General features: G+C 35.1%; 1 protein-coding gene across 3 annotated transcripts; it reads right to left on the reverse strand.

Annotated features, from left to right (window-relative positions):
• Positions 1–1,898: 1,898 nt before the first annotated feature.
• On the reverse strand, positions 1,899–11,243 carry LOC127246495 (5'-3' exoribonuclease 3-like). Of its 3 annotated transcripts, none has more exons than XM_051267920.1 (23): positions 10,882–11,243; positions 9,822–9,924; positions 9,652–9,728; positions 9,381–9,572; positions 9,126–9,245; positions 8,973–9,035; positions 8,610–8,756; positions 8,347–8,511; positions 7,731–7,808; positions 7,548–7,634; positions 6,793–7,101; positions 6,495–6,590; positions 5,939–6,034; positions 5,690–5,761; positions 4,864–4,991; positions 4,722–4,798; positions 4,589–4,629; positions 4,415–4,489; positions 4,179–4,336; positions 3,936–4,040; positions 3,784–3,844; positions 3,320–3,396; positions 1,899–3,204 (listed from the first exon to the last, which is right to left on the reverse strand). In XM_051267920.1, the coding sequence occupies exons 1-23, from the start codon at positions 11,083–11,085 to the stop codon at positions 2,508–2,510; spliced, it is 3,228 nt and encodes a 1,075-aa protein (XP_051123877.1). In that variant the 5' UTR covers positions 11,086–11,243; the 3' UTR covers positions 1,899–2,507. The 3 variants fall into 3 exon arrangements, with proteins under 3 accessions (XP_051123877.1, XP_051123879.1, XP_051123876.1); XM_051267922.1 differs by having other exon boundaries at positions 1,900–3,156; positions 3,784–3,859; XM_051267919.1 differs by having other exon boundaries at positions 1,900–3,204; positions 3,784–3,859.
• Between the last annotated feature and the right edge of the window lie 407 nt (positions 11,244–11,650).

Consider the following 11,650-nt stretch of genomic DNA (forward strand, 5'->3'; position numbering starts at 1 on the left):
TGTTGAATAATATCAAATTTTGGAAAATCTTATATGTAAATTGAGCCTTAGACACAATATCAGACACAAAATGAATTGAAGATTTTTATTTATTTATAGATAGATATATAGATAGGTAGCCGGAGAAAGAGAAAAAAGGGGAGGAGACAATGGAATCCTTGTGTTCAAAAGTTGATGACTACGACGTCGTATCATCTCATGTGGGAGTGGGAACCATTCTTCGTTACATCCCATCGTAAAGTTATATATATATATATATTTTTTAAAATTGAAATTATTATATCAAACTATACTGACAAAAAATAAGAATAATAATAATTCAAGGGCTTTGATTTACCCGATCGATAGAAAGTAAATGACTGTGTGTAAAGTAAAAAATTACTGTTTGATCAGGTCAAATTCCCGAACAACATTCTTTCCGGTCGTGCTAAGTAAAGTCGTATGAAACATTAGATTACTAATTATTAAAATAAATAAATGAATTTGACTCATAATGTGAATGGGGAATTATTTCCATCTCTCATCAGCAAGGATATAGTTTTAAATATAAAAGTAAATCCAACAATTAAAGGACAAGAATGTTGAATAATATTACTATTACGAAAGGAATAAAAAGAGAGATCGAAGGTACTGATTTGCCCACTGAATATAACTAACTTTTACAATTTTTTATTACATTAATAAAAACATGAACTTATATTTCAACGCAACTAATGTCGTACAACCAACTACCTAATTACCTGCTTGAGGAGAATATTCTTCCAACTGAAAATAAATAAAAATAACTATATTAAAGTCAGAATTGATTATTCCTTCTTTTTAATATCATTGTTTTACAGTAGAAAGAATAAAAATAGTGAAAAATGGGGTATTTAGTTAAGAAAATATGATTAGAATTTACTATGGAGACATAGGGGGCATAATAATAATAATAATAATAATAATAATAATAATTAAATATAAAAATAAAAATGGTGGGGCAGTTAGGATAAGAGAATGCACGTGGGAGTATGTGTGTCTTTTAGTCTCAAGTCTTTCTATGTCCCGATTCCATCAATCCAGCCATAGGCATAGCCATCCGTGTCCCTTACCCTAACCTGGTTTAAGGTCTGATCTGATGGGATGGATGTCTTTTTTAAATTCAAATTAAATTTTAAAAGTAATACTTTTTTATTTATTTTTTAAATATATATATATATATATATAATAGAGATAATAGATCAGTATTTGTGAGTCCTTTGACTGACTAACCGAAAGCATGATTCTATTTTATCTTGGAACGGCTTCTTCCATGTTTTCAAACCTCCCATCCAATCCATCTTTCACTCTCATGAACTAAATCTTTTCTCTCTGAACAATATAAAATCAAATATTTATTTATAGAATATCAAATAATTATTCATATTCAAAATCAAAATCAAACTTTCAAACCCAAAAACACACCCGAAATCAAGAGAAAGCATTTTATTTATTTTTCAATTATTAGTACGTATCCACTCCAAAAAGATAAAACCCTTCCTAAAAAATCACCCATCTTGAATTTATCAAAAAGCAAACAAGTTTTAGCTCTAAAATTACTAATAAATAATAAACTCCCACGAGTAATGTGCAATCTTATTGATCATTAGAATTTCTTTCCATATTGTATTATATTATGATCCAATTCACATTATTTAGCATGCTATTTGAACCGTAATTCACACGTTAATTTCAACACAAAATATATTAACACCTTACAGATATAAACTCATAACACATGTTTTCAAACATCATATCATGTGAAGTATTATATCTATCCATCTTTTATATACAACCAATCCCTTCATCGAAATATTCCAAAACCCATCCAAATATTTAAGCAAACATTTCAAAATTTTTAACACTATTATTTTTTTTAAAAAAAATGAAATTCACATTAACTACTTTCTCACACAAAGCATTAAAACTACCAAAATTTTGACTATTTTCAATATCTTTCATAACATCAAAATTTCCCATCCAAACAAAATTAGAACCTTGGAAGCAAAGAAATAAAAGAGGAGAATGAGAGGGAGTAGTGCAAGAGGGGTTGGAAGATAGTAATTATATTTATATGTATGTAAAGAGAGAGAGAGAGTTGGGATTCATTGACTTGTATCATGTGGTGGTGGTCACTACCTTCGAGTGTGGAATGGGTGGATATGCACTGAATTGTGAAGCTTAGCCTTTTTTGTCTTCTTCTTAACACACATGAATGAACAAGTTGTTCCAACATCCTTCTTGTCAATTTCTTCTTCTTCTTCCTAGACCACCTCACCTCACATATACATGCTGCCCATGTCCATTTCTTCACTTTATTACCCAACTCAAACTTTGCTACTCAGATTCTCCCCATCACAAATATGTGATTTGTGTCAAAACTACCTTTGGCTGTAACAACACCGACACCGAAGCTATTTCAACCAAATCGTATACATTGTGGTCCTGTTAAACTTCATCACCTAGAATGGTTCCATCTCATATTGCCACTAGTGTTGTGGTGGTGGTCGCTTTCGGCCACCTCCCCTACCCAAGGCTGAGAATTTGTTACCTGGTCGGAAAGGATGACTGTATCCTCTGCCTGAATGTGACTTAACTGGGGGCATCACCCTGTCACCACCATTGGTTTGACTGGCATCTAACCCACCTTGTTGACCATAATGAACACCCGGGAAGACAGAAGCTCCACCCCCCTTGAGTGGAGGATAGATGGCACTTTTTGGACAGGGTCCATGAGGCACAAATTTATTGTTTCGATCATTTACAGGATCTTGGACTCTGTTCTGTAGGTTGTCATGTGTAGATTTAGGAGGGCGTGCTTTTCGGTTGGTTTTGGAGCTTGGAGGTCTCGGGTGAGAATTGCTTTTCATTTTGGCATGTTCTCCATCTTGGCGTACATGATTCTGTTGAGGTTGAGGTTGAGGTTGATGATGATCGTGTCTAACTGAAGGAGGATAGGGTGGATGAATCTTCCCGGTGTGGTCATTCTTCTCAACCCCTAACCTTAAACTATTGACAACAAGGCGATGTGCAGCCACTCCAAGCTTTCGCCCTGATATGGCTCCAGTCATATCGTTACGATTATTATTCCTGCTAAGCCCTGATTTGGCTCCAGTCATATTGTTCCGATTATTATTCCTGCTAAGCCCTGATTTGGCTCCAGTCATATTGTTCCGATTATTATTCCTGCTAAGATACCAGTTAAATTAATGAGCAATTTAAGTAATAATCTAAAATGTAGTATGGTGCACGTTGATGGATAGGTCACTAGCCAGCCGGGATTGAAAGTGAAGACGTATACCTTCCATTATCGAATCTCCTACCAGACTCCTCATGCCAAAGAACAGGTTCTGGTCGAAGATCCCCCACTGTCACTATCTGCAGACAAAAAAAGCTATAGTTAAGAGGACAGAGTGAACAGAGTAACATAAAGGAAGGACACCATTACAAGATCAGTATCGAAAGGAAATTGGAGTTCTAGCAAAGGACCACACATACAACACATTAAACAAATCTTACAAGATACACCAACTGGCTTGCAATCTAAGATAGTGCAATTCAAAATGCCACACCTTCATCTTTCCACAAAATTTAGATAGTGCGTATGAGTTAATCAACCAATTCATTCAAGTGCAATTACGTAAAAATCAGACGGGCAGGAACACCATTAAGAAGAGTAGACCATTATTCTGAAGATCGACTACATAAACATTGCATGAGAACAATAGCATTCAAAGTGAAGGCATAAAATATTCAAATTGATACCTTCTTTGGGAAAATAACACCTGAAGGGGGTCGAGTGATATGCTTATGAGTATCTGGAAGTCTGTATATAGCACATCTGATGAAGATATGTGTCAGAAACTATGAGAGAGTAGATTAAAAAAACAAAACATCAAGATTTCACTGGATCTTACATGACTTGGTTGTTCACAATGTCTTCCATCCCTTCAATGGGGGATCTGAAGACAGAAGGGCAGGGATCCCCAAAGCCAAGGGAGATATAGCCATTCATCCCACCACTGCAATCCAGAATCAATTTACTTCCAACATTAGATGGGTATTGACAAGGAACCTTTCTTTTGTAACTAACTTCAAGAAGTTACTTTAATGTTGTAAACAAATAACTTTCATTTTGTGTCTAAAGTAAGATGACATACCTGACTTTTGGATCAATAGGCTCCTTTATGCAAATACGTTTTTTCTCTTTAAGTTTTTTACAGCGATCAGCAAGTGAAAATATGCATGGGGATAACGTGTGAGTTACTGACAGAAAAATCATGTCAAACATGATGCTGTTTCTTCTAGCTTCCTCTTCCTGCAATGGTGATTGAGATGGTTGTCAATATTCTTTAGGATATCAAATCAAACAATGATCCAGAAGTATGTCACATACTGTAAGAGTGTGCTCAATTTTTGCCACTTCTGCAAGTAAACGTTTCTCATCGATGAAAGGCAATTTGGCCACACCCTAAGATCCAGAGAAAAGAAAGGCATGTGATGACAAATTCAGAAGAAACGCTCATTGTCAACAGTAATACATTTCAGGCTTTAATTATCATATACCAACCTGCCAAGAGTACCTCTTCCCATTCATATCCACTTCAAAATCTGAAGGGGTATAAAAAATAGACAGGAAGATGAATACATAAAGTACTTATTTTTTGATATAATCATTTAAAAAAGACCATTAATAACCATACCCGTAGGATAAAAATCAAGTATAGGTGAGTTCAGATCAGTCATCAATGTCCTATACTGCTCGGGCAAAGCATGGGAACTGCAGATAAATACCAGTTAAAGAACGAACAAGAAAATTATCTGTAGTAGTAAAATCAGACAAACCTTGCAGCAGGGAAAACCCCTAGCAACTGATTGAAAGGCTTAAAAGGAGTCCCTAATTTGAAACGTATCTTACACCGTTCCAAATTTTTAAGGTCTGAAGCAAAGGGTGCATAATGATATGGATAAAACCTGCATTCGTAAGCTTGTCAGACCTGTGTTACAAAATAATGTGATGAACTGAAAACTGAATGGGACATTTGAGTTACAGAGAGGTATAAGCAGTGAAGCAATGAATCAAATTTGATGTTCATACAATGGAAATATATGCAGTAGCATATACCAAAGCTTTAAACAACACATTTACAGAGTCCTACAGAGGACAAGATTAACTCTTTATGAGGTTTTTATTTAAGCATTTAATCCATCCCATAATTTGAAAATATAGTTAGGAAAGATTTCAAAATGATCTTTAGAGCGTCATAACTGAAGCAGTCAAAAAGCATTTCAAACATATATTGTATCTCCAAGTATAACAACACAAGTTCCTCTTGCACACTGCTTAGAAAACTGGAAAAAATAAATAAAATAAATAATCGAAGGGGAACTTGCATATGAATCAAGAACAAGATAAAACAGCAAAAGTGTAACTTCACAAATGTGTTCTTTGTGTTTCTTTACTATACAATCTATTATTTTCCCTTCATAAAAATCACATATTCACATTTATACCCCCCTTTTTTTTTTTATCAAAACGCCAAATTCAACAATTATTTTCATCTAAAAAACATCAAACCCAAAGAATACAAAACAAAAAAAAAGCACCCTTGGTTTGTTACTTTCAATTAGAACGGCAAAAGATATAACCTAATAAAATGAAAGAAACTTTCCATTGCCAGGAACAGACCCCCTCATAGTAGTAGTGCATAACCCAACATAATCCTTCAGTGTATTTTAGAACCTGCAAAGAGTTCAATAATCATTAAAAAAAAAAAACATTCGCCACTGGAGCCAAAACTTGAAATGGCTATCACGGACAAGGTGCAAATCTATGTAGCATGATAGTGGAACCTAAAAGCTGTCTTTTTAGATATTGCATTTCATTCTAACTTCTTTACAATTGAGTTCAGCAACTTACAACATCTTGCCGTATTTCTTCAAGTTCCTCGGGAGATTTTGCAGAAAATTTCTCTTCGTAATACCTCTCTTTCCAGCCCAGTTTTCCCAATCTGACCTATTGGGGGGGGGGGGGGGAGTAAGCATATCTTTGATTAAATTTTCCAACCCAAACCTCGTGCAAGAAAACAAATAGAATATGAAAAACACACAAAAATACAAAAAAAAAAAAACTCTTTGAAGTAATGTAAAAATGATCAAATTTCAACCATTGGTACAAAAGAGTTAACATATACATCATATATTAATATAGGTTTTTTTGGAAACTAACCATCAACCACCGCATACCTTAAAACTAAAGATGAAGTAGAGTATTTGCGCCATCAATACTGGTTAATGATGCTCAACTAAATAACCAAAAATCATTTCTATAAGATAATTCTTCAGCTAAACAAGCAAATAGCATGCACAGACACACACTTTACATATAATTCAACATTACTCTAGTTCAAAGAAGAGAATTCAGATGCAAATGGATTAAAATAAATAAGCTTAAAAGATATTCAGCTAATTTTTACCTTGTCCCCCTTTGGATTGTCCGTGTTGAATAAATCTGACTTCTCACGAAGTCTCTCCTTCAGCTTTGATTCCAAAGCTTCTTTGTTTTCAAGTACCTAAATAAATGCATGCATGAAACACCAGCAAATTATTAAAATAACATATAGGGGGTTCAAGTGATAAGCGCATAAATCAATTGCATTCCTCTCGTGGCAAACCCCATTACGATGAAACCTAACTACAGAGAAGTTAATATTAACTAAGTAATGGAACCAAAGTATCATATCATATTGCCCCTCCCAAAGCAGGAAAACATACTTCAGTTTCTAAACTCTTCTCAGCTTCAACAATAGCAGCACCTATAGTGGCAGCAGATTTGACTCGTGCAACCTTTTTAGGCCTGCCATTGATGTTCAGCTTTGTTTTACCAGGGGGATTGCACGCAACATCAAGAGTGGAGAAACTTTCAGACTTCTTCTGTTGATAGGGAGAAGGTGAAAGACCAGAAGCTAGGCGAGAACCATGGAATCCAGAAACTGGAACAAGCGCTTCTGGTCTACTTAAAGGCTCAGAATCATGTCGTTTTTTAGCTTGAGATTTATTGTACTTGATCCTATCAGATTGCTTCTGCAAAGATTAGCAGACCACACATGCAATCAATACATTAATGAAATTTATATCGTTCCAATAGTTATGTGTCTATTTGCATGTGTTTTCAAATATGTTTTTGCAATATTCATATATTAATAATAAAATAAGCTCTATAAACTGTTTCATGTTGAATACCTATTTTTCTTCATTTTAAATATTATATAAAAAAATATGTTGTCTATACAAAACATCACTCCACAACATATTTATGTCAACAAATACCTATGTTCTTTTAAAGTTTTTAGTATTCCAAAACAATAATATTCAAGCAGTTGGTAAAAACATACTCTCTATGCACATCATATTCACTTAATGCAGAGGCATAGAAGTTAAAATAAATTACATGAAGTATAATATTGTTTGCAATATGTATCAACCATAATAAGTGAAACTAGGTAACTGTAGGATAAGATTATAACAACCTGATGCAACCTGGCCCTTTTATGAAATATTTTATCCTCAAATGATCCCACAGCTTGAATGAAGCGCTCCACCCTTTTCAGATTTGGCTGGAAACAAAAGAAGTGTAAAAGTAAGCAACAAAACTGTTAATCAAGGAGACTATAACATGAAAAATATACCTCTCCAAATAACACAATACATACCTTGCTTCCATCAGTCAAGTAGCCACCCAAAATACGAAATTCTTTCTTATAAACAGCCATTAGTAAATTAATAGCACCCTATGGTAACAAGAGAGTAAATTTATTCAAGATAACAGCAGCATAATAAATACATGCAAGTATTGGATAAATTGTGGCTGGAACTCAAGAAATTAAAATAAGTACAATCACACTTGAATCAAGTATTTTGTTAAGAAAAAAATTATGACCACCCGCTATTAAGAAAGAATGAGTCAGTATTAGTGCCTTTTAATACATATTATAATGTGAAATAACTTCATTCCCAATAAAACCATCATCTGCCCTTGCAGCACAAGTAACATTTCCAAAACAGGTTAGGGCCATACCAACTTCATACCCAGATCATAGTTATCAAGTCTGTACCATGCACCATCAGTTATAAAGCTTAACGCACCTATATTGCCAGTATGCCTGACTTAATTAGGTAGGAAACTAAAATAGTAGAAGTAAAAATTTGAGTTCTGAAGCAAAATATAGATGCATTCAGGAGAATAATTCAATTTAGATGGTCAAGTTTTACAGAAGTGTACACTTATGCAATGATAAAATAACAAACAAAAGATAAATGAGCACAAACCTCACGAATCTCAAGTGTGGGCATATGCGGCAAGAAGTCATTGCCAACAAAGAAGCACATGAAAACAAAATCATCAATAAGGCATTCCAAATCAATCTCAAAAGGAGGATTCGGAATCCTCATTTCATATTCCAGATATTCTCGGAGGGTCCAAATATTAAGGAACTGCAAAGTGTTGAAACAATAAATAAATTGAATAGTCAACTTGAAAAGGATTATAGAAATATAAAAGCAATGTTCTCTCATATGGACGTCATATCTACCTGAAATGGCTTTTTAGGCACCCTATCAAGTTCACCTTTCTCATCAAACTCATCTGCCTTTCTCTTTGGCTTCCCTTCACAAGTAGCAGCTAAGTGGCCCATTTGACCACAAATAAAACATTTGTCTTTTCCTGGGGTAAATACAACCTAGGGGAAAATGTATCATTAGAATGAGTGTTCGAAGCTGGGGAGTGGGGAGTGTTCTAGCAGCATCCAGATTACTATAACTTAACCTCGTGGCAAATAATTAAAGACCGTCAGCTGATTATAAAATATACTGAATTAGCATAGAGTACTCAAAGGGGAAAAGAAAAAGGGAGTGCATCCATGACCATGTCATTAATACAAGCACAAAACAGTTACCTCTCTCAAAATGGAAAAATGAACTTCATGAGTGGCCAAAGCTAACATTATTAGATCCGCATCCTGTTGAGCAGAGACCCGAAATAAAAGACAAGTCACAACAAAAAATAAATTAATTACTTAAATATCAACAAAGAAGATAAGGTTGCATACCAAACCATACAGACAATGCCGAGTGTTAGGATCAAACCCAAGAAGATTTCTTTGGAGACGTATGTAGGAAATAATTTTATGTTCCCCTTCACCAGGAACATTTGCATCAGATAATACAACCTACATGGACACAGGGTAGCGTGTAATAACGAGATTGTTTGTGTATATCAAAATATGCTAAAATGTAAAACTGAATTTCTAATCCTAGTAAATATATTACACGCAATCAAGTTCGATGTACACAAAGGGCAATACCTTGATATTCTTCCACCCAGGGTCATTATGAATCCTAAGGTGAATATAATATTGCAAAGCAACTGATAGAACAGCCATAAACTGGGTTCCAGGAGTAATAATATTTGAATCAAAAAGTTGTGTTTCGTGTTTCGGAGGAAGCTTCCTGCCTTCTCGCTCAAACTCTGCACGCAATCTTTCCTCTTCAGCTGCCTACAAAGAAATATTATCCCAATCACAATCATAATCTCGGACATTAAATGTCTAACTGAATCGTAAAAAAGGCACACACCACATCTGCTGCATCTTTGGCTGCTCTGAAACGCCTTGAGCGCTGTTGATTCATCTTAGCCCTTGGCGCCACACCATCTTCAAGAGAATACCAGTTTCAAGTTAACAAATTCGAATTATAAAAGCACGCCTCGACTTACATTAACTAGACAATGTTACCCCTTCACCCACCAATAGCCATATAAAGAAGTTTCCTTGGTCGCACCATCACAAAGAGCCTATCAATGTAGTCAAATATGCATTGAAACACCTCATCAAAAGTCGTCGGAGAAGGCTGCAAGAGATATTAAGCTTATCAGAATGCCCATAAAAAATGCAGGGCTGCCACTATGAAGAGGTAATGTTAGGATTATACTTTTAGAGAACCCTACAAATTAATAAGCCAATACTCAGCTTTCACTGGATAAGTGGACTGGCAGATTTACAGAAAGTAAAATGTCAAGTATATTCCATCAAGCACAGCATCTGAAATATTTCATTTCCCAAAGCTGTAGAGTAGATAATGTTACCAACAATAGACTTGCGTCTCATTTATGCGTTTCCTTAGGACTTTTTACTAATTATAACCAACCGAATACCATAAAGCACTAAAAACACTACAATGAAGCAAGGATATGGCAAACCAAACATGCACATAACATGTAATATATGGAAAAAGAACATGAGGCAAAAATGAGTGGTGGGCGCTCTTCAAATTTCTTCACTTCATTCAAAAGCAATGACATTAAATACAATACAAACTTGTATAAATAACACAATTGAGATTCCATAATTGATCAGGTCATTGAAAAGAGAAATCAATAGTAGATACTCAGATTAGCGAAGGTTCAGTCGAAGAAGATGAGTCATCTCGGTATGAGAAGAAAAGACAAGTACAATTATAATGGACTCCAAAGTTTTAGTTACAGTTAGTTGCGGAACAAAACATCAAGAATTACAATAGTGATAGACTTCTAAAAAATGTTTCTTGAGCCCTCTCAAACGCAACCTTACCTAAAGATTTGAATTTCATCAGTTCTTACACATGAAACGCAGGGGACATAAGTGTCCGCGTGTATAAAATAACTACTACATTCTCGATTCACATCTTTTGCCACCCTAACTTTCAATCAAAATCTTTAAAAACAAACTCATAAACCACTACGTGGTAAAACCCTGACAAGGAACCCTTACAAAATAAAAATAATAATAGTAATAATAAGAAGAAGAAGAAGCAGCAGCAGCAGCTTACGCGGTCTTCAGGATGAAAACATGGATGAATAATTCCATTCATATCCAGGTACAAGTTATCGTACTCGATGTTGTTAGGGTTTGGCCTACTCGTATCCACCGGAAATTTAACACCTTCGACAACCACCGGCTCTTCTTCAATAACATCCACCACCACCATTGGATACTTCTCCGCCAGCCAACGATAAAACGCCGGAACGCCCATCCTCAATCAAGCGAGAAATTTCTGCGGAAACCCTCAAAAAAAACACTTAAACTAACCGGAATCCAATTAAAGATACACAATTGTTTCTCCAAGTTCAGGCATGGCGAGGGGCCGAAGGCGGGGATCCAATCGAACCAAAGACAGCATATGCAAAATCACGTTTTCAAAATTAGGGCACCGCCTTTTACAGATGGACAGAAAAACCCTTCCAAGAAGTCCATCGTGTCACATAATTTGAGGGTATTTTAGGCATTTAACTCTCACAGCAGCTTATTACGTAGAGGGCATTCTAGGTATTTCCATGTACAACGGTAATTTCCATATTATAATAATAACTGGGCCGTATTCAATGTCTAAGGCCCAATTTGTTGGGCCCAAATATTTCTGCTCTCGTACAAAACACACAAATGACATTGAAACAATAAATAAATAAATAAATACCAATAATAAGTAGGTCCAAATTTGTGTTTAGTCGTTGAGCCATCAGATAACAATGTCAGTAGGGCATATCAAATTTGCAATTAAAAGAAATAAATAAATAAAATTAGGGCAGTCTATCTGCATT

The sequence above is a fragment of the Andrographis paniculata genome, unplaced genomic scaffold (assembly GCF_009805555.1).
Source record: "Andrographis paniculata isolate CXL003 unplaced genomic scaffold, ASM980555v1 Contig30END, whole genome shotgun sequence".
Classification (NCBI taxonomy): Eukaryota; Viridiplantae; Streptophyta; class Magnoliopsida; order Lamiales; family Acanthaceae; genus Andrographis; species Andrographis paniculata.

What these genes read in the sequence shown, in the direction of transcription:
- LOC127246495 (XM_051267919.1), bottom strand. Translation starts at nt 11,085, where the DNA reads ATGGGCGTTCCGGCGTTTTATCGTTGGCTGGCGGAGAAGTATCCAATG. An exon ending in CTGGGTGGAAGAATATCAAG is followed by an intron (nt 9,246 to 9,380) that starts GTATTGCCCTTT and finishes GTGTCCATGTAG; the next exon opens with GTTGTATTATCTGATGCAAA. An exon ending in CCACACTTGAGATTCGTGAG is followed by an intron (nt 7,809 to 8,346) that starts GTTTGTGCTCAT and finishes TTGTTACCATAG; the next exon opens with GGTGCTATTAATTTACTAAT.